Source organism: Papio anubis, chromosome 5, assembly GCF_008728515.1.
Source record: "Papio anubis isolate 15944 chromosome 5, Panubis1.0, whole genome shotgun sequence".
Lineage (NCBI taxonomy): Eukaryota > Metazoa > Chordata > Mammalia > Primates > Cercopithecidae > Papio > Papio anubis.
In genome coordinates this window covers 108,420,488-108,442,755 of record NC_044980.1, presented here as the reverse complement: position 1 = coordinate 108,442,755, position 22,268 = coordinate 108,420,488, and the positions used below count along the sequence as shown (strand labels likewise).

Below are 22,268 nucleotides of genomic sequence, written 5' to 3'. Positions count from 1 at the left end.
TAGCCATACTTTCTCCCAGGACAATTTCTATCCCAAGGCATATTCCTTGACTATAAATAACATCTATCAGCTAATGACTTCCAAAATTTTATTTCTAGCTTTACTGCTCTTCTGAGCTCCAGATGTGTATGTCCAGCTGGTTACTCAGCATTTCCATTTGGAAGTCTGATAGGCATTTAAATTTAGTATGGACAGACAGAACTACTGATGCCACACTCACCAAGTTCTCCCTCTGTTTCCCCTCAGCTCCCTCCCCTTATCTCAATAAACAGCCTCAGTTACTGCCATTCAAGTAGGCCGGAATTCTAGGAAATTACTCTTGACTTCTCTTTTTAGGTCAGACCCCGCATCCAAGCATCCAGCAAATTCTGTTCACTCTATCTTGAAACAAAAGATCCAAATCTGCCCACCTCTCCCTCTCTCTGTAAGCTAAGCCACAGTCCTACCTACATGATTGAGAAGTCTCTGCCTCTGCCCTTCCTCCTCTATAGTCTTTTCCAAACAGCAGTGAGTTTTATCATACATACTCAGAACTTTCATTTCCCTTCAAAACCTTCTCATCAGAATCACAAAAAACAACAACAAAAAAACACAAATAAAACACACACACACACACACACACACACACACAAACAGACTTACAATGGCTTTAAAGCCCTGTATGATCTAGTCCCTGACTACTTCTCTGAACTCATCTTCTGATTTCCCTCTCACCCACTCCACTGTAGTAACACTGATTGTGCTGCTGTTGCCTTTGCCTGCAGCGGGTCTCTGCTAGACCATTGCACACTGTACTCCCTCACTTCTCTGTTAGCATGCTGCCTCAAAGGTTACTGTGCTATTGCAGCAAGATCTGTTTTGCTGCTGGACTTGTGCGGTAGGTTGTTATTAAATACTGAATGCTACTCTCTAGTATTCCATGAAGCTTATGGCACCTTTAAAACATTGTTGGTTGCTTGAGTTCTCTAATATTAAAAATGCACAACCATTTTTCTTTTTAGCCTAATTTTGATAAGATAGACAGTTTGCCTTTAAATTCTGTGTTTTTATAAAATCTCTTCCCGATTTGGAGATTTGCCCTTTAACATCAGTTTTCATTTTTAGATACAGAAAATGGAAGAAAAATATCCAGTTCACTAAAAGGAATATTTGGTGGGGGCCAGTTACCCCCTCACCCCCACCAATAGGGGCAATGGGAAATAGGAAGCAATAATCTAACATTTGGAGACTCTTTGAATGGTACCAGCAACAGGTAGTTTATGGGAAGAAGAAAAATAAAGACTCTTGTTCAGAGAAGAATATACAAGTTTCTAAGTTCTGCAGTGACTAAGCCAATAACAGAGTTGTCAAGATTTTATAAGATATTGTATACATTCAACTCTTTTTTTTTTTTTTTTTGAGACAAGGTCTTGCTGTGTTGCCCACGCAGGCCTTAAACTCATGGGCTCAAGCAATCTTCCCACCTCAACCTTCCAAATAGCTGGGACTAGAGGCACATACCACTGCACCTGGCTCCAGTTCTCTCTTGAGGACTATGTAGAAATGAAAAACAATATTTTCATCTTTATGAAGAGGTGTAGCAACTAAAAGATTGTTTAATTTATAATCCTTATTTCTCATTTTAATCCCTAGGAACTGGTTCTGTTATCAGTAGCACAGGTACTATTGCCCCTTCTTTTAAAGGAAAAGAAGAAAATTCCTTCTCATTTTAGAATTAGGATTTAAGATACTTAAATAAATATTTCCAAAATGAGATTAAATAAAATAAGTAGATTTGGAATATGGAACAAAGAGAAGAGTAAGAGGGTTAAGCGGAAGCTAGGAGTGAAGTTATTAATAGCATCAAAACACCTGCCATAAGCTTCTGTCTGTTGGCCAGAGCGCTCATTAATCTGGAGCTTCCTAGCAACTGAGTGAAGAGATAGGGTCCACAAGATGAAAAAGCAGTGCCCAGGTAAAGATCAGATAGAAGCATTTTTTAAACATTGACTTGCTCAAGGACCTATTTTAGATACTATGAAGATGAATGTTCTGTCTTCTGGTACTTAAGAAGAGTATTGGAGAAGCCCTATTTGGTTTAGAGTTAGCAAACCCAAGCTCTTGGAATATTTGCATATGAATAAAAAACAGATGAAATAGAGCTACACCTGGAGATAGGCTAAACTCATTTGGAATGTACAGATAGAGCTTGTAAGGAAGACACTTACCAAAGGCGTTGGAAAAGATATATATGTATAAGGAAGTTACTATTTAGATGGAAATCAGGTCGACATAATTGACATAATTGTTGACAATTACTGACATAATTGATATTTATAAAAATATAAAGCCTAGAAAATGAATTTTTATTTACTAAAAAACTATTTTTTCAGATTATATGATCATCGTTTGAAAAAGTGAACATATATGTGTCTATATATGTACATGTGAAGAACATATGTGAGTTCTTCACATATACATACATGAAAGAATACATATATACACACACATTTATATATTCTTATGCTTATACCATTCACAGAGTATCAATGTTACTTTTTTGGTATTCACTTGGCCCATGAACAACACGGGTTTGTATTATGTGGCTCCCCTCATATGTGGATTTTCTCGAACAAAACATGGATCAAAAATGCAGTATTCCAGGATTCAAAAGCCACACATATGGAGAGGTTACTTTTCGTATAGGCAGGCTGTGCAGGCTGACTGTGAGACTTGAGTATTCTTGGATTTTGGTATATTCAGGGGTCCTGGAACTCCTAGAATCAGTCTTCTCTAACCTTAAGTATACCAAGAGATGACTGTACTGCATTTTGTTTAACAAAGCTGAAATCGTATTCTGTATACTATCTTATAGTCAGTTCTTTTTGCTTTAATTACATTTCATTTTTGTGTCATGAGAAGCATTTTCTCATGTCATTAAAATTATAACATTCTAAACATTTTTAATGGTTTAATAGGATTCAGTCATATGAATAATGTGACATAGTTAATATTGTCATTCCCCAGTTTTGGGATATTTTGATTTTTACCTCCAGTGGAATTTTAACTAGCTTATGACACTATGTACAAGATCTCTTATGATAATAAAATATAGTCATCTAACTCACACTTCAAATTTGCAAGAAAATATCTCCATAGATTTCATGACAAGAGAAAGCTAAGCCAGTTTGAGAAACTGACAAAAAGGTCTGTCAACCTAGATAACAGAGAGAGGGGCTCTCTAAAAGAAAGTAATATTTATTCAGAAATGGGCATTGCAGTGGGAATATGTGTTCCATAGTAAATTGTGTGTACTCAGGGAAGTAAAGGCAGACAAAAATTTTCAAAGTAAAAATGAGGAGGTTTACATAATTGTTTTGAGATATTATTTTTGGCTTGTGGATAAATAACAAGGGTGGCACCAGTCTGAAGTTGGACAGGAAGTTGTGGGGCAGATGTTCTCACAGAAGTACTTTTTGTATAGGACTGTGATGGCATTTGTGCAAGGTTCTGGTTTTTGTGGAGACTTTTTTTGATAATTCTGGTTACTAGGCATATATATATAAGAACCTTTCCTTCATGGCCTTCCCTGGCTCTGATTGTCTGGTTTTTTAACACTAGTGACTCGATTTTGATTCTGACAACTCTCACAGACCCATGAAGACCCATGTGCAGGGAGCCGGAGGAACAAAGTGGAGAAAAGCATGAGATGGGGTTGGAGCTGAAGTAGTCAGGCTATGCAGGGTATTATTTGTCATATCAAGAAATTTTTATATCAAGCACAGTAGGAAGCCAATGCAGGGTTATAAATGGGAGTAAGTCAAATCAGATGTTTTGAAAGATCATCCTTGCTGTTGAGTGGAGAATAGATTAGACTGACTGAGAGTAGGGGACCAATTAGGAGGCAACGCAGAGACCAGGGTAGAGACATTGATCTAGAATGAAAATGTGGTAGAGAGGAAACTTGAAACGATTTGAGATTGTCTGTTAGAGTTAGATACACAGGACTTGGTGATCACTTGGAAGTGTAGGAATAGGAGAGTAAAAGGAAGGCGTCAAGGATACCCCAGGTTTTGGGTCAGAACAGGACAAATGATAATGCCATTTACCATGATGGAGAAGTCTGGGAAAATGAGGTCCAAGCTACCTTCCAGGTCAGCAAGTAAGACAAATTAAGAGTGCTGTGCAATACATATTATAAGAGATGTGAACCAGATATTATGGATATACAGAGGATGAGTACTTAATTTAACTTGGAGATAAAAGGAAATGCAATCCTTGAGTAGTGTCTTGAATCATAAAAAGGAGCTATTCATGTAGATGGTTGGGGAAGGGTATATTCTTCCCCATGGAACATGGAGGTAAGACATGACATTTGGGGAAACTGTAAACAGGTGGATATTAGAAGTCTCAAGAGTAACATGGTAGGAGCAAATGTTATGGATAAAAGGAGAGATTGGATCATAGAGGGCCTAGAATGTTATTCCCATAACACAGAGTTTTTCTTGAAGGCATTAGCGTATTATCAAAGGGATCTTTAAGCAAGAGAAAAACAGGATCAATTTTCCATTGCAGAAAGATCTATCTAGAAATGATGTAAAGAGGAAAGAGACTGGAGGCAATGAAACTAGTTGGATATTATGGGAATCTGTAATCCTCTAAGGAGGAATAATATAGGTCTTGAACTAAAGCATAGGCAGGAAATGGAGAGAATGGGAAAAGAGACAGATATGTTTAGGAGACAGAGTTATTAGCAGGACCTAAAGTTTAGTGGGTGGAGTTGTGGGGAGGGTTTGTTTGAATGGGTGAAAGAATATGAGAATAATTTCTAGGTTTCTGTCTTCATAGGTAAAGAGGATATTAGTATGATTGACCGAGGCAGAGAAGATTGAAGAGGAAAGATTGATTGACTGATTGATTGGTTGATCCATCTGTCTGTCCATGTGTCCATTTACCCTATACTTATTGAATGCCTATTATGGCCCAGGTACTATTAGCTTGACCCAGTAAGCAAACTCTGGTCAACAGAGGGAATGACTGTACCAAGCCCCGTTTGATATCTATCACTCATATTAGTTCTTGTGGCCCAGTCTCCCTTGGAATCATGTCAGAGCCGTGTGCAGAATCAGGGGTGCTACAAACCTAGAGAAGGGAGTGCTGTTTGGAAACAAGTCACAGACTGAATTGAGTCTGTATCTGTCATCTCAGATGGGGATGAGCTTGTCTCCTAAAAAAATCTCCTAAAGTCATGATACGCCTTTAGCCATCATTTATTTCAGTTTATCCAATTGTGAGTCAGTCCTCCTCCTCCTCCTAGGCTGCAAGGGTATTTATGGTACCTTCTTAATGCCAAAAGATTTCACCAATTCCTAATTGCCTGCTTTTGTATCCTCTTTTTTCTGTGGTCATTTCCTGAAAGTACTTTTAGCCAAAACATCTATCATGTATTTTTTTTTCTTTTTTTTTTTTTTTTTTTTTTTTTTTTTTTGAGACGGAGTCTCGCGCTGTGTCACCCAGGCTGGAGTGCAGTGGCGCAATCTCGGCTCACTGCAAGCTCCGCCTCCCAGGTTCAGGCCATTCTCCTGCCTCAGCCTCCGAGTAGCTGGGACTACAGGCGCCCGCCACCACGCCCGGCTAGTTTTTTTTGTATTTTTAGTAGAGACGGGGTTTCACCATGTTAGCCAGGATGGTCTCGATCTCCTGACCTCGTGATCCGCCCGCCTCGGCCTCCCAAAGTGCTGGGATTACAGGCTTGAGCCACCGCGCCCGGCCATGTATTTTTTTTTTCTAACAGGTCTAGCCACTGTCACTTTTATGTAGACGTTATGCATGAAAACTGTTTGCTAGAAAACAACATTTTGGCACACAGTATAAACACCTTGTCAAGCTGCCGTTCAGACTGAGGAAAACTTAGTAAGTTGAATAATTTTGTATTTCTTGGCTAAGAGCCAGTGACAGAACTTAGTCTCCTAAGCTGACTGATCTACTAGCAAAAAATGTATAACTCTGCTATTTGGTATTTAAACACACATGCTTACATACATTTGTTTATTTAAAATTATAAAAAGACATCTAAGACAAACAGTGCTCTCATGGATTGGTATTGCATAGGAAAGCACACAACCATATGTGTGTTTGGGTGTATGTGAATATGTATGTATACATACACACACTTTTAAGCAAGCATATGCAAAGATGCACATATTCAGTGTAATTTTAACACAGAATTGGGATCATACTGTAAGTATTATAATATATTTAATTTGATAACTTTTAAAAAAATAAGTAGATAATGTTACAAAGGTCATTTTAGTCAGAGGAAACACGTTTCAGGCATGGATGAAGTTACAGAGCTGAGAAGGCTGAGTATCCTGGCAGAAGAGAAAAGGACCAAGCGTGATACTCACATTTTTGAAAAATGTTTTTATATAGTAATAACATAGAACACAAAAGTGCATAGAGCAAAGTATATAGTTGAATAAATAAACAATCACCCATGTAACCATTTTCTGACCTACAGTCACTTTTCCCAAAGATTTTTTCTTTTCCCCGCGACTCTGCAGTACCTCTTTTGTTGTACATCAAGTGTCCATATATGTGTGAATCTGTTTCAGAGCTCCTTATCCCATTCTATTAGCAATTTGTCTAACATTTTGCCGTATTACATTGTCTTCATTATTGTAACTTTATAGTAAGTGTTGATGCCCGATAGAGCAAGTCCTCCCAACTTATTCTTCCAAGTGTATTGACTATTCTTACCCTTTATATTTCCATAGAAATTCTGGAATTGAACCTGTAAAACTCAACTTAAAAAAGTCTTGTTGAGATTTTGATTGGTATTGCATTGAGTCTATATATCAATTTAGAGAGAATTGGCATCTTTACTATATTGAATATTTCAAATAATAAACATGATATATATGTGCATTTATTTAGTATTTTCCTTTTATATTTTATCTCACTAATATTTCTGCGTGGAAATCTTGCCCGTTTTTTTCGTTAGATGTATGCCCAAGTATTTGATATTTTTTGATCTATTGAAAAATGACATTTTTTGTAATTGTATCTTTTATCTTTGTTATTGGTATTCAAAAATACAATCGAATTGTTTATGTTGACCTTATTATATCCATGTTCTTGCTAAACTTGCTTATCTTTTAGTAGTCTGGTAATTTTTTAAATTTTCAGATGATAGAAGACCCTCTTATTTCCAGTTTGCTAAGAGTTTGTATAATGAATGGATGTTAAATTGTATCAAAAGATTTTTATTTTTAATTGTCAATGTGATTAGTTATATTGATTTTTTTTTTTTTTTTTTTTTGAGACAGGATCTCATTCTGTCACCCAGGCTGGAGTGCAGTGACAGGATCTCGGTTCACTGCAACCTCCGCCTCCTGTGTTCAAGCAATCCTCCTGCCTCACCCACCTGAGTAGCTGGGATTACAGGTGTGTGGCACCACACCTGGCTACTTTTTGTATTTTTAGTAAAGATGGAGTTTTGCCATGTTGATCAGGTTGGTCTTGAACTCCTGGCCTTAAAATGATCTGCCCACCTTGGCCTCCCAAAGTGCTGGGATTACAGGCATGAGCCACCACACCCAGCCACAGTGATCAATTTTTACCTGTCAGATCAACCTTGCATCCCTAAAATAAACCCAACTTGGTTGTGATGTATTATCCTTTTTATAAAAAGGATCCATTTTTCTAATATTTTGTTTATGATTTTTGAAGTAATCATGAGTTAGATTGATCTATAATTTTCCTTTTTGTAATATTCACATCAGTCCTTGGTGTCATGATTATGCTGGCCTCATAAACATGAGTTGGGGAATGTTTCTTCTTTTTTAATCTTCTAGTTTTATTATTTTTTTCTTTACATATTTGATAGACTTCCCTGGCTACCATTTGAACCTTGAGTTTTCTTTTTGGGGAGATTTCCAATTATGAATTTATATCTTTAATAATAATTGAGAGAGAGGATTAGGAAGAATAGCTAATTTATATCTTTAATAATAATTGAGAGAGAGGATTAGGAAGAATAGCTAGATGTGGTTTTCTTTTTATTTTCCTTGAGTTTCATAGGATTTTTAAAAATGTGTGATTTGGGCCGGGCGCGGTGGCTCAAGCCTGTAATCCCAGCACTTTGGGAGGCCGAGACGGGCGGATCACGAGGTCAGGAGTTCGAGACCATCCTGGCTAACATGGTGAAACCCCGTCTCTACTAAAAAATACAAAAAACTAGCCGGGCGAGGTGGTGGGCGCCTGTAGTCCCAGCTACTCGGGAGGCTGAGGCAGGAGAATGGCGTAAAAACCCGGGAGGCGGAGCTTGAAATGAGCTGAGATCCGGCCACTGCACTCCAGCCTGGGCAACGCAGCGAGACTCCGTCTCAAAAAAAAAAAAAAAAAAAAAAAAATGTGTGATTTGATGTCTTTCTTTAATATTGCAGAGTCTTCACATTATCTCTTAAATTACTGCTTTGGTTTAATTCTCTTTTTTTTCTCTGCCTTATTCCGAAGGGTTTTTTCTAGCTTGTTTTCTAGTTCGTGAGTTCCTTCTTCTGCTGACCTAATCTAACGATAAATCCACCCACTCAATTCTTAATTTCAATGACTATATTTTTCAATTTTAGATTTTTTTTTTCTTACCTGCCATGCCTTTTTAAGTTTGTAGTTATCTGACAAAATTCTCAATCTTTCCTCCCCTTGTACAATCATAGTTATTAATAAAAGTTTGAAATCTACATAGATTTATTTCTATTGTCAGCTGCGTTTGCTGGTTTTCTTGTCTTCTTCCAGAGAGGATTTAATTTTTGCTTCTGCCAGGTTCCTGGCAGCGGTAACAATCTGTGATCACTTTAATCTGATTTCAGTGATGGGGGTTATTAAAAAGAATGCTTCAATTCCTGGGAGGATCAGTCTGTTTTTAGATCACCCTTACACCTAGGTGTAGCCTTCAGAGTCCCAACCCAAAGCACGTGACTGGAATCACACTTTTGTCTCGTTAGCCATGAGGGGCTGTCAAAAAGCACAACACCAGCTTTCTTCTTCTGGACTTGAAAAATACTCTAGGGGGAAAGTTGTCTCTGGGTTTCTGTCTTCTGGATTTGTGTTCCATAATTCTTCACTATGTCAGTAGTTCTCTGATGCTTCAAGCCTCTTTTTTTTTTTTTTCTGTTTTGTCTAGCTTCTCTAGTTATCCTCAGCAGTAGCATTGATCCAAATTACCTAGTCCACCAGTACTAGAAGTGGAAGCTTCCAATAGCCACATTTTGATATTTGAGAAACAGGCCAAGAAAGAGCATTTAGTAAAGGAGACTGAGAAGGAGGAGATGCGAGAGAGACAGAGACATGATGATACAGTTAAATGGATCTTGGAAAATGCCTTTCGTGACTTTAAAGCCATAATAGAGAGTTAGATAACTTTTCATAGGAGTTTTTTCCTCTTTCCATTGTAGTCTATATCTTTGGAAGAGAAAGATAAGATGATGGTTCTAAAGGGAAAGATATAAAACAAGTACGACATGCAAGTAAAAGCAGGAGAGCAAAAGTGAAAACAAGAACCTGAAATATCTTAAAGAAAACTGATTGTCAGCAGCTGAGACATCTGTATACATCTGTAGCTAATAGATAGGATATGGATGGGTAATAAAGAAAGTGAACTTGAGTTTTTAATACAATGTATCCCCTGAAAGGATTTCCCTCGTTAAAACAAAAACCAAACTAAAGCAATTTAGAAAATGTACATTAATATTGCTTTCTGTCAATAAGACAACCAACTTGTACAGAAATTTCTGAATCCAGGTATGGGAAGCACTATGGAAAGTTTTCATATTTCATTTCTTGATAGATAATGGTCCTTTTGTCTACTTTGTAATCTTTTCTGTTTTCCATATTATGTATAATGCATATGTCATATTTATATTCACATAACTTTTTCTTTTTTTTGAGACAGTGCCTTGCTCTGTTGCCTAGACTGGAGTGCAGTGGTGCAGTCATGCCTCACTGAAGCCCCAAACACCTGTGCTCAAGTAATCTTCATGCTTTTTAAATTTATTTATTAAATGTTTTTTGTAGTCATGGGGTCTTGCTATGTTGCCCAGGCTGGTCTCAAACTCCTGGCCATAAGTGATCCTCCCACCTCCACTTCTCAAAGTATTGGAATTACAGGCATGAACAACTGCGCCAGACCCTATATTCACATAGTTTTTTAAAAGATGTAGCATAATTGATCATTTTGAAAATCCAACAAAATATATTTTGATTGGTTACTTTCTATTCTGGTTGAGTCAATGATTTATATAATAGGGATGATCAAAAGCTATCTGTTTGGCTGTCTCTCTAAAGCTACAGAATTCTGTCATATCTTTGGAGCTGTCTAATTAATTTATTCATTCAAAAAGCATTTCTTGAATACTAACTATATGCTAGGCTCTGGAAATACAGTGACGAATAAGACAAGTTGATCCTTGTTCTGATCGAGTTTACAGTATAGAGGGAAAGATGAGAAACTAAGCAGATAACCATACACATAAATTATTAATTCTGATTAGTGCAGTGAAGGAAAGATACGGAGTGCTAGGCTTTGATAGATCCCGTAACTCTAACCTTTCTAATGCAAGCTCTAATAGCTAAGAATGAAAAGTATAGGTACTGGCTTACTCTAACTGTAAATAAATGCCAATAGGTAATATTTGATATTTGATAATCCTTTTATTTAGGCTGGGCCTTTGCCATCCTTATTGATTCTCTGCAATCCCCCAAAGAAAGAAAACAAATGACAGCTGATTCTCAAGAATGTTATTTCAATCTAAGATCAAGATGGACTCAAATTCTACTCATTCTGTTCCTGAAAATACTTATTACCCTAGATGCGATTTTTTTAATATTTCCAGTGTCTAAGAAGTCTAAGAATAGTCCACATGTTTCTCATCTGGCTGGCACAGATCTGTTCTATTGTGTCCTGACAGCTCGGCAGAGCTTGGCACACTCCCATGCTGTAGTTGAGGAATCAGCAAACTTTTAGTAAAGGGCCAGGGAGTAAATATTGTAGGCTTTATGGGCTATATGATTTCTGTTGCAATACTCAACTCTGCCTTTGTAATATGAAGTAAGCCACAGATACATACATCAATGAAGGGACATGTCTGCCTTCCAATAAAAATTTATTTACAGAAGCAGGTGGTACAGTGTGTTTTGGATGTTGTATCAATCACAGTTTAGTTGTGAACAACAGAATCTACTCTAGCTAGTTTAAGTAGAAAGGTATGTATTATGAGATATTACAAGATGTACAGTATTACTGGGAAAGTTGAAGAACTGCACTCTAGGTTGAGTTTCTAGAAACACCTCTCAAAGCCACATAACAGATTTGTCTACTCGCCTGGGGCTTTTGGCACACTCAGAAGCCAAATCAGGAAGCAACTAGCTTCTTAATTACACCAACTCTACCAGAATCGTAGCCAGCAAAACAGGTGCTTCATGTTCTACCTCCTGGCATATTTAACTCAGACATGTAAGTACATCCGATTGGTGAACTTAAATTACATTTAGGAAACCTAGCATCAAGGGAGTCTGGGAGATAAAAGTTTTTAGTACTTGTGGTACATAAAGTACAGGAAGATACAGTAAAAAGAGACAGGAATAAATTTTGGATGAACAAATCTCTAGTAGATACTGCAGCAGATCCACAGAACACCCCTTTGGCTAATTAACGTCATGGACACCCTTCTTTTCAAACCTAAACTTCTAGACAACAGCAATAGCTGTAATGGTATGCTATCTCCCAATATGATGCAACTCTCCTTCATATAAACAGAAGTGGACTCACCCTCTCTCTAAAAGGTACAACCTGAAGTCCCATAGGTCACTGTATCATCTGTAATATTCATCACAGACATTATCCTCTGACCCAGCACACTCAAGAGTTAAGTATCCTATTCCTCTTCAGAAAAGGAGCAGTGGTAGAGAGACAGAGCTTACCCAGTGCCCAAGAGGATAAGACCTTAATTCTAAGAAGCTTCTACACATGTATTTCACCCTCTTTCTCTTTACTAGCAAATTCCCTTCAGTTTGTAAGCATTCCAAGTATTTCTTCTCTTAATGAAAGCCTCTCCTGACCCTGCATTTAGTTGTGTGAGTATTGGCCTTTCTTTTCCCTCTCAGCCAACCTTTTCCTCTGAATGTCAAGGTGCTAAATGCAGTGGATGCTGACTTCTTGGCAGCCATGGGTGCTCACCACTGCTGAAGCCCTCTCCTCCCCTGGCTTTCAGATCCCATTCTGCGTCTGAGTTTCCTGCTACTCCTGGGCCACTCCTGCTCCATTATGGGCCCCTCACCCTGCATATGCTCTTCAGTCATTGATTCTGTCTTTAGCTCTCTCTCCTCTCTTTTCACTACCTATTCTCAGTTACTCACCTGATTTAAGCAAGCACCTAACTTGTATCCCCAATCCAAAATGCTCTTTTATGCCCCAGACCTACATGTCCACGTGCCTACTGGACAACTCTTGGAGGCCATGGGCATGCAAGCTCCATAGGTCCCAGACTGGATTACTTGGTCATCCCCAACCCACTTCATCCTGATTATATTGCTTTTCTCAGTGAATGGCACCACCATCCACCAAGTTACACAAGGCACAAGCTTGGAAGGCATCCCTGACTCTTCCCTCTCTGCCACCCCCATTACCTCCTATATGTCTTTGTCTCCACTATCACTTCATCTGTTTGGGGCTCTGCTTTCTCACCTATACTATTGTAGCAGCCTCTTAACTAACTGTTCTCCCAGTCTAGCATCTTCCAGTCCTGTAGCCTAGTTTCTTTGCAAGCCTAAACTTCCAGACAACAGCAATAGCTATAATGGTATGCCATCTTCCAATAGAATACAACTCTCTTTCATATAAACAAAAGTGCACTCACCTTCTCTCTAACAGGTACAACCCAAAGTCCCATAGGTGACCATATCTGTAATATTCATCATCAACAATTTTAGGACTACTTTAACCTGCATCAAGTCAGACCAGATCACTCGTATTTAACACGTACCGGGGGCTGTCTGTCTGCCAGCATGATGAAAGCCAAAGTCCTGAGCAAAATACCTTAGGTTCCTTATAAGGAACCTCTTTTAATCTAGTTTACCTTTCCCCTGCTCTCACTTCTTTCCCTTCTTCTTCTACCTCCTCCTTCGTGGACTTGAGCCATAAATATCTGGTGCAAAATGATTCTAACATATAGTCTTTGCCCTCTGGTACCTCAGTGTTTTTTCAAATGCTGTTTACACTGCCTAGAAAATGTCCACCTGTCTTTGTCTTGCAAGTGTGAAGTGTCCCCTGCTGCAGATGGCCCTCCTGAGTGCTTTCATGGCACCTGATATGCTGAATAAAGCACCTGTGCAGTGGGTCCTAATTGTCTTATTTAATTGTCCTGGCTTCACATCTCTAAAACCTAGCATGTTTGGCTGCAGAGTGCGTTTCCAACAAAATATTTATTAATAAAAATAAAACATTAACAAAACTTATTAATTGAACACAGGAATCTTGATTTTACAAATATTTGCCACAAGATGGTGCTGTTCAGATATGAAAGAAAAAGGCTCCCCAAGGCTGAAGGATTCAGTACCAGGTGCAATTACTTTAAATATGTTAAAATTTTAATATTGCTACATTCATTGGTCACCATACTTGACCATCATAAGCATTTGAAGTCGATTAAGTACTGTCTTTCTCTTGAATTGTTTTCTTTCCTTAGCAGCTGGGGTACCCTCTCTTCTGGTTTTCCATCAACCCATCAACCTTCCTGACTAGTTCTTTTCTGCCTCCTTTGCTGGTTCATTCTGTTCTATTTTGTTTGTCTGTTTTTTTCCCAACACTCTACTTTTATTAATGGTTTTATTAATGGTTTATGAATTGCATGTTGTCATAGCAGTAATGGGTAGAAGTGACTAACAAATTGCCATAAATCTAAAATAAAGACAGATCATCAACTATCCAAAAATCATTTGTAACATGATACAAATAAAAAATCACTGCAGGAATAGTTAATCTTAATAATAATGACCACAATAACTCTACCTTCTTAATGTTGGCGTGCCATAGGGCTCAGCCTTTCTTTTTCTATCTGTACTCACCTCCTTAAAATCCTGTGTAGTCTTTCATGATCTTATATTGTCTTTTTCAAATTCTATCTATACAAAGATAAAGGTCTAATATGCATCTCCCCATTGGACCTTTCTCCTACACTACAGACTGTATATTCAATGCCTAGTCAACATCATCAGCAAATCTTCTCAGTTCTACTTTCAAAATATGCCCCAAATTTAGCCACTTCTCACAACTTTTGCTACTGCCATCCTGGTTCAAGTCATCATCATGTTACTACTGGGTTTCTGCAACAGACTCCTAATGAGTGTTCCTGCTTCCACCCTTCCCTTCCTGCCTTCTATTCGCAATGCAGCAACCAAAGTGATCTTAGGAAAACTAGTCAGATCATGTCACCCCTCTGCTCAAAATCCTCCCCTGGCTTCTCCTCTTGCTTATCTCCTTCTCGGCTACCCTTGGCTCCCTCCAGCCCCACGGCACCCCTTTGCAGTTTCTATTTTTTCCTAATAGTGTTTGGATCCTTGATTTGTCTCTAGCCTCCCTTTTTTATCTAATTCTGTTAATGTATCTCATCTTTGCTATTTTTGTTTCATTGATTACATATTCTTTTTAGTACCTCCTAGAGCAAGGGTACTCAAAGTGCTTGTCCATGATAATCTAAGACGCATGCACCAGAATGTAAACCGTGCTGCTTCCTGCTTTGAGAGTGTCTTGCTAGGAAAAAAAATGTCAGCTGAACTAAACAGCATAATTAGTGATGTAGTTGATTTACATCCTGGCACAATCTGCTTATGTCTTCATTGGTAAGAAACAGTTCAGAGACTGGCATCTTGTTCGTGGACTACACTTTGAGTAGCACCATCCTAAAATGTAAACATTTGTTGTATAAATTTTTTAGCTTCTTTGTTACATATTTAATAGCAATAATAGCCGCTAACATTTATTGAGTACTTACTATGGGCCCAGCACCATTCTAAGCCATTTTGATCTTCATAAACCCCTAAGGATAGGGACTATAATTATTTTACAGATAATGAAATCAAAGCAAAACTATATTAATTAATTTATACAAAATCACAGTTATTTTATAGCAGGAAGGGGATTTACACTCAGGCAGTCTTATTCCAGAGTGCATAGTCTTCATGAAATGGAATTTTAAATCTGTTTTTGTATGCTATGATTCTTCTTTATATTCTTTTATATTTCCTGTAATATTTTACATATTTACCATAGCATATTTGCCATGTTTTTTTTTTCTTTCATTCCTCTTCTGTTTAATATAGAGAATTCTACTGGGGTCCTCTTTTGCATAAATATAAAGTGGATACATTCTGGACTCTCCTTCCTTCTTATCTCAGATAAGATCTTCCCTTCAGGCCGGGCGCGGTGGCTCAAGCCTGTAATCCCAGCACTTTGGGAGGCCGAGGCGGGTGGATCATGAGGTCAGGAGATCGAGACCATCCTGGCTAACATGGTGAAACCCCGTCTCTACTAAAAATACAAAAAACTAGCCGGGCGTGGTGGCGGGCGCCTGTAGTCCCAGCTACTCGGAGGCTGAGGCAGGAGAATGGCGTGAACCTGGGAGGCGGAGCTTGCAGTGAGCCGAGATCGCGCCACTGCACTCCAGCCTGGGAAACACAGCGCGAGACTCCGTCTCAAAAAAAAAAAAGATCTTCCCTTCAGAACTTTAGTTTAAGGGCACCATTTGGATTGATTATGTTTCTTCACATTTCTGTTTCCTGAGGGGATGGATATGATTCATTCTGTTGGGCTTTGGTGAATAGTAATTGGTAGTTTTTGTCTTATGTCTTTTCTGGGGCAAGGGATAGAGTTGGGGTGTCATTCTATCAAGTTATAAGTTTTTTTTTTTTAAAAAAAAAAAAAAAAAAAGCTTAGCCCTATGGAGAGCAATTTGACCAAATGAATCACTGTTCCAAATGGAAATCCCATTGGGGGAATTGTTCTATAGACAAACTTGCGCACATATGAAATGCTTTTTGTACAGAATTATCCATTGCAGCATAGTTTGTCCTAGAAGTAGACTGGAAACAACTCACATATCCAAGAACAGGGAATGATTATGGGATAGCCACATGCTGCATGATTATGTAGTTGGAAATAAGAGGAAGTTCTCTATGCGCTGTTATGGAAAGCCCTGCAGATATAAAGGGAAAAAGCAATGTATACTAATGTTTATCTATCCACTGCTGTTTGGCATTTATATGCCATGTATACATATGAATAATGATACTTTTTTTGAAAAGAATAACAAGAATATTCTTTCAAAATATTCTTATTTTGAATTTTGGGACATTTTTGAAAAAAGGAAAGAAAAATAAGAATATATGTTCATAGAGAAACAGTGGAAAGATGCAGGAGAAACTGATAAAAGTGGTCACTAGCAGGAGACCATGGGGATAAGTAACAGAATGGATGGAGACACACCACCACCTTTTTTTTAAAAAAAGTAAATGAAAATGTATATACATACACATTTTAATTTTTATGAACAGTGGTCTCACATGCTTCTCCCAAGTAGCACCCTCACTCTCCTTCCATTTAGCTGAAGTAAGGAGGTGAAACCTAAATTTTTTAAGCCTGGTATTAATTGTTCTGATGGAGGAGGACTTTAAAGGAGGCTTTCCAGGATTCCTTTGGCCAACTTCAGGTTTCCTTCAGCATGCCATGCCTTTCCTTTGTTCCAATAGAGCCCTTTTTATTGATGGAGTTAATCAGCCCACAGTGAAGCACAGTCATGTCCTCTCACTTCCTCCCAGCCCTGGGAACCACACTGCAGTAATGAATCCTTACCATCTCTCCATGTCTGAGTCACAGTGATGTTATGAACAGCACAGCTTTCCACAGCTTGTTCCCTTGGCAGTCTCCTTACTCCCTCCCTCCAGATTAGAAGGTTATAATGAAGTTTTATAGACATTGCCACTAGCTTTTTTCTCTCGGTGTGATTAGGTGGGTGACACTGCTTGGAAGTTGGAACAATGCATCATAGATTTCTGAAGTCTTTTGCTCTTTTTTTGCTAACTGGCATTTAAGAAAAATAAGTCGAAGTTGTAATTCTTTGTTTTTATTTTAAAAGATTTTGTGATCTGCCTTGACACACTATCTTACCCTAGAAGTTTTTCATATTCTTTATAAATGGCTGTTATATTCCTTCAAAGCACTTGTCTGTACCAGCTAGTGACTAAGATAATGGTGTTGAATTCAATGATAAGTGTAGATCATTTTAATTGACAGAAAATAGATGCCTCTGGATGGTTTAACAATTGTTTTCTCATTCAGGGGAAACTTCTTTCTGCAACTTTGCATAGCAAAAATTTTTATAATGCAGGAACAAAAGTCAGCAGTGAATCCTAATCAGTGAAGAGTCCAAATTAATTTGGTTTTATTATTTTGGATGTATATATGTCACATTTTAGAGTTATTATGCCTTAGAATACCTCTTGGTAACTAGCACAATATACCATGGAGCGAGAACCTAAAGTACAGACAGAGTGAATGACAGGGAGTGGTCAGCAGTTTCCTCACTAGTCAGAGGCAGCTGCAAACATTTTTACTCATATACATTAGAATGAAATTCTCTATGTTTTTTTCCTTGGTTTTCGTTCCCATGACACTTTTCACCACTTTTGTTGAACAGTTTCTTCTAAACCTGAATTATTTAGGCATATGTAGCCATGTTACTTATGTTGTTATGAATGTTATAATTTCTTCTTGAGGTCTGGCCTTTGCCCATAAAGAATAAGTAAAAATGCTCTGGAATATAGCCTGTGGCTCATATTTGAAAATATGAAACCTGTATTTATATATTCTAAATGTTGTCTTTTGATAAAAGAATTCCCCTTGAAACTGCCTGTTTAGGGGGTTTTATTAGGAATATTGCCAACGTTTTCTAAAGAGTTATTTAAATTAGATTCACATGGTGTACTTTTCTTTCACAGTTGATCTGGTTCTTCCACTCTGAATTTAGAATTTTTTTAAATAAAAGAATGAGTCTAGGCCAGGCGCAGTAGCTCATACCTGTAATCCCAGAGCTTTGAGAGGCTGAGGTGGAAGGATTGCTTGAGCCCAGAAGTTCAAGACCAACCTGGGCAACATATGAAACCCCATCTCCTCCAAAAAAACAAAATTAGCCAGGTGTGGTGGTGTGTACCTGTAGTCGCAGCTACTCCAGAAGCTGAGATGGGAGTATGGCTTGAGCCTGAGAGGCAGAGGTTGCAGTGCAATAAGTTGAGATCACACCACTGCACTCCATCCTGGGCAACAGAGCCAGACCTTGTCTCAAAATAAATAAATAAATAAATAACAACAACAACAAAAAAAAAAAACCAAGAATTGAGTCTAGACTATAATCATTCTTTGTTGATTTCACTGGAGAAAGTCTCAAGTCTTTGTTTCTAGAGTTCACTTCCAAACTGAGATGTTAATTTTTCCCTAGGTGAATAAATATATTTTCTTCAGTAGCTACAGAATTTATTGGAAAAAGATATTTCTTACTTTTCACACACTCTTATTATAATTTATTCTCCATTAGGTTCACCATCACCATAATGCCTGACTCCTGACAAACAAAAAAAAGCTCTGAACCAGTGAATCCTGGACATGATTTCACTTGACATTTTGGATTTTCCATTTATGTTAAGTCAGTAGAGATGCTGCCAGTCATTGTTAGGATATTTGTGTTCTATTTTGTTGGTGCTTGATACGAAATATATTTATGCTTAATATTTGAATATTCAGTTTATTTAGATTTTCCTGTTTCTAGTCTGCATGGTAATTTGATAATGGAGAAATTAGATTTAAACTGCATAAAAAGATAGAGTGGTACCTCTCACGAAAATACCAGCGTAATTTATTTCAATCTGGAGGTTTGTAGTGCTAATGTAACGCCATTTACATTTTCCAAATATCTCCTATTAAATTGGACCCTTTATTTAACATACCCTTCAGCTGCCTCTGAGAGCCCTTGTGAAGCTTACAAAAGGCTAGTAGTTTAGCTTCCCAATTATCTGTTTGTCATTTATGTAGTTGGATCTGTCTATTATAATCTTTTTGAGCTTTTCAGGTTGAATGAAACTTTCCATTTTAAATGTTTTGATTAAATTTATAATATTCTTCTGTTTTGTTACTTCTTTTAGATTGAAAAGAAATGCTGAGAAATACATAAAGTTTTCCTCTTCTGCCTTGGATATTTATAATGGGTATCGGGAAGTCTAAAATAGATTCTTGCCCTCTTTCTCTCTCTTGGGGTAAAAGGCACAGTGTGGATACAAGTCCAGGATATCATGAGTCAGATTCCAAGAAGTCTGAAGACCTATCCTTGCGTAATGTTGCTGAGCACAGCAATATAACAGAGGGGTCAACAAGAAAGCAGGAGGGAGCTCAAAGCGTGGAAGAGATGCTTGAAGAAGAAGCTGAAGAAGAGGTGTTCCTCAAATTTGTGATATTGCATGCAGAAGATGACACGGATGAAGCCCTCAGAGTCCAGAATCTGCTACAAGATGACTTTGGTATCAAACCCGGAATAATCTTTGCTGAGATGCCATGTGGCAGACAGCATTTACAGAATTTAGATGATGCCGTAAATGGGTCTGCATGGACAATCTTATTACTGACTGAAAACTTTTTAAGAGATACCTGGTGTAATTTCCAGTTCTATACGTCCCTAATGAACTCTGTTAACAGGCAGCATAAATACAACTCTGTTATACCCATGCGGCCCCTGAACAACCCCCTTCCCCGAGAGAGGACTCCCTTTGCCCTCCAAACCATCAATGCCTTAGAGGAAGAAAGTCGTGGCTTTCCTACACAAGTAGAAAGAATTTTTCAGGAGTCTGTGTATAAGACACAACAAACTATATGGAAAGAGACAAGAAATATGGTACAAAGACAATTTATTGCCTGAGACGAAACATGTAACATGTGGCTGGCTCCTGTTTTGTAAACCAAATGATTAATCTTCACTTGAGAAAGCAGTTTCTAGGAAATGTTTAAATAGAAGAGAGTCTTAGTCTTAAAGAAACCTATGGAGCACAAGAAAGATAAATTTCTGCAGGACAATCTATAAAATTGTGGTACTTTTTGATGTTTCAGTAAACTTGACATTGTCAGTTTCAAGGACTTTTCTTTCACAATTTTCCTAGTTCATGGATATGAAAAAGGAATTCTCAATCCATATTCCTCGTACTGAACCTTGAACAAGAACTTGTATGACAGACATTTTTAAAAATGTGACAACACTTTTATTCTCCGAATTTTGATCTCAAAGGACACAGAAAAAAAATGGCCCCAGGAGATTTGATCACACTTCCTCCTGAGACGCATCTCAAGGATGTTGCAATAAGCTTTCGGGTACTGTCACCTAGAAATATGAATTACCAGAATAGAACATTTAGCATATTGAGTGTTGATGCATATAAAATCAGAAATAGATGTGAGAATGGTGGAACTTTCTAAAAGAACCCAGTCAAATGTATTTTCTGCTGAAATCTGCATATTCAGAGGCATTTCCCACCACCGATTCACAGCCCATTTGATAGTGTGGTAGTCAGGGACTTCATGGAGTGGTGTTCAGACATCCCCTGGGGCTTAAAACTCTTCATATTAGTCATCATCTGTAACTACGGCTTTATTTGCAGAGCTTCTAAAAGGCGTATAACTGTGTGAGTGGCCAGATACTCACTTTTAAAATCAATAACCTCTCTTATGGAAGCTTTAAAGAAGTTTCCCTCACACACAATCCTCTTCTCAGGAAGTATTTCTCATTTAGGTCTTCAAAGTAGCCTGACTGTGTGCATGTGTGTGTGTAATGGGTTATTTGTAAAGACTTTGGATAGAAGGAGATGTATTTTATTACCTCCTGTTCTAGAGCCCCATGCTTCTAACAAGCCAGAGAGGCCCCAAACAGGATTGTTTCTTTTCACCACAGCCCTTCTGCCCATCTGAGACTGAGGGAGTATCGTCCACTTGCGATCAGGGATGGGGTGGAGAATGAGTCATGTCATGTAATGAGAAAAGCACTCTTCAGGATCATGAGACCTGGTTCTAGTCCAATCTCTGCCACTGAAGATGAATGTAACTGTGGGCAAACTATTTACCCTCCTTTATATGTGAAATGAAAGGGTTGAATTGATGGATCTCTAAAGGCCTTTGTCCTCTATGAGGATGTGAAAAACTAGGAACCACAAAAGGGAACAAGCAAAAAAGTTCGGATTTGATAAAGTGATATATAATAGTTGCAGAAGGCTTTATATATGCTTAAAATGAAAATATCTTTTTTGTATATTGACAGCATAATTGATTTTTAGTGCTGTCATTACACTTTTAAAGTCACAGAAAAAAATATACGTGCTTACTCAGGTTTTCTTAAAAATAAATGTTTATAGAGATCCTTGAGTAAAGACATTTTGCTTAATTTCTTTCTTCTTATCCCCACTTGTATATCCCCTACCAGTACTGGGATCTGCGCACATCTTTCTGCAGTTACCTCTTCATAGCCATGAACCAAAGCGTTCTATGGGGAGCATGCAAGTAAGTCAAGCCTCCTATTCTGTTAGCACTTACTAGAGGAGGAGATTGTTTTCATTGCATGGCAACATTTTCTTAGCCTTAGTGTTCTGATAGTAGCTGACTACTCACTTCTCTTTTTCAGTTTTCATAATAAGTATTCATTTTTTTGCCATAATGCTTCCTGTAAAGCCAATTTTATATACTAATAAAACATGAACTGCCCACTCTTCATGTCTGCCAAACTTGGGGCAATTGATGCTAAATGGTATTTTTAAAATAAATGTTTTTATTTACTCTTGACTAAACTTGTTTATTTTCAACTCCAATGAAGATTGTGGAAGAGTGTTTTGAAATGAAGCATCGATTTGTACTTCATAGAGCACCAGACACAATGTCTCACCCAATTTGGAGTTCCATATTTTTTTATGATGAAGAAAAATGTTGAGTGCTGAATTATTATATATGTTGAAATTATCAATTGTAACAAAATAGCTAAACTGAGGATGAAAACAGGTAAAGGTGTGGGCTTAGTCATGTGTTTGTGTGTTGTGTACATATGTACATGTGCACACACACATATCTAAGTGCATACACATATCAGGAAATCTGGGAAATTTTGCACCATGCTGAAGAGCTTTCATTTTGAGTACTCTTTGGGCCTTATTGCCCACCC

At 37.9% G+C, this 22,268-nt stretch overlaps 1 protein-coding gene across 2 annotated transcripts in view; it reads left to right on the top strand.

The window, feature by feature from the left end:
* TICAM2 (toll like receptor adaptor molecule 2) overlaps positions 1 to 21,895 on the top strand; it is a 29,888-nt gene extending 7,993 nt beyond the window's left edge. The window contains exons 2-3 of one of the 2 annotated variants that reach the window (XR_648371.4): positions 19,225 to 20,437; positions 21,540 to 21,895. Coding sequence is in view for 1 of the 2 variants with exons in the window: in XM_009208914.2 (XP_009207178.1) it covers positions 19,284 to 19,991 (708 nt within the window). In the remaining variant the exon portion in view is untranslated. Of the gene's footprint in view, positions 1 to 19,224 lie in introns of both variants that reach the window. The other variant, XM_009208914.2, reaches the window with a different exon arrangement.
* Positions 21,896 to 22,268: the final 373 nt, after the last annotated feature.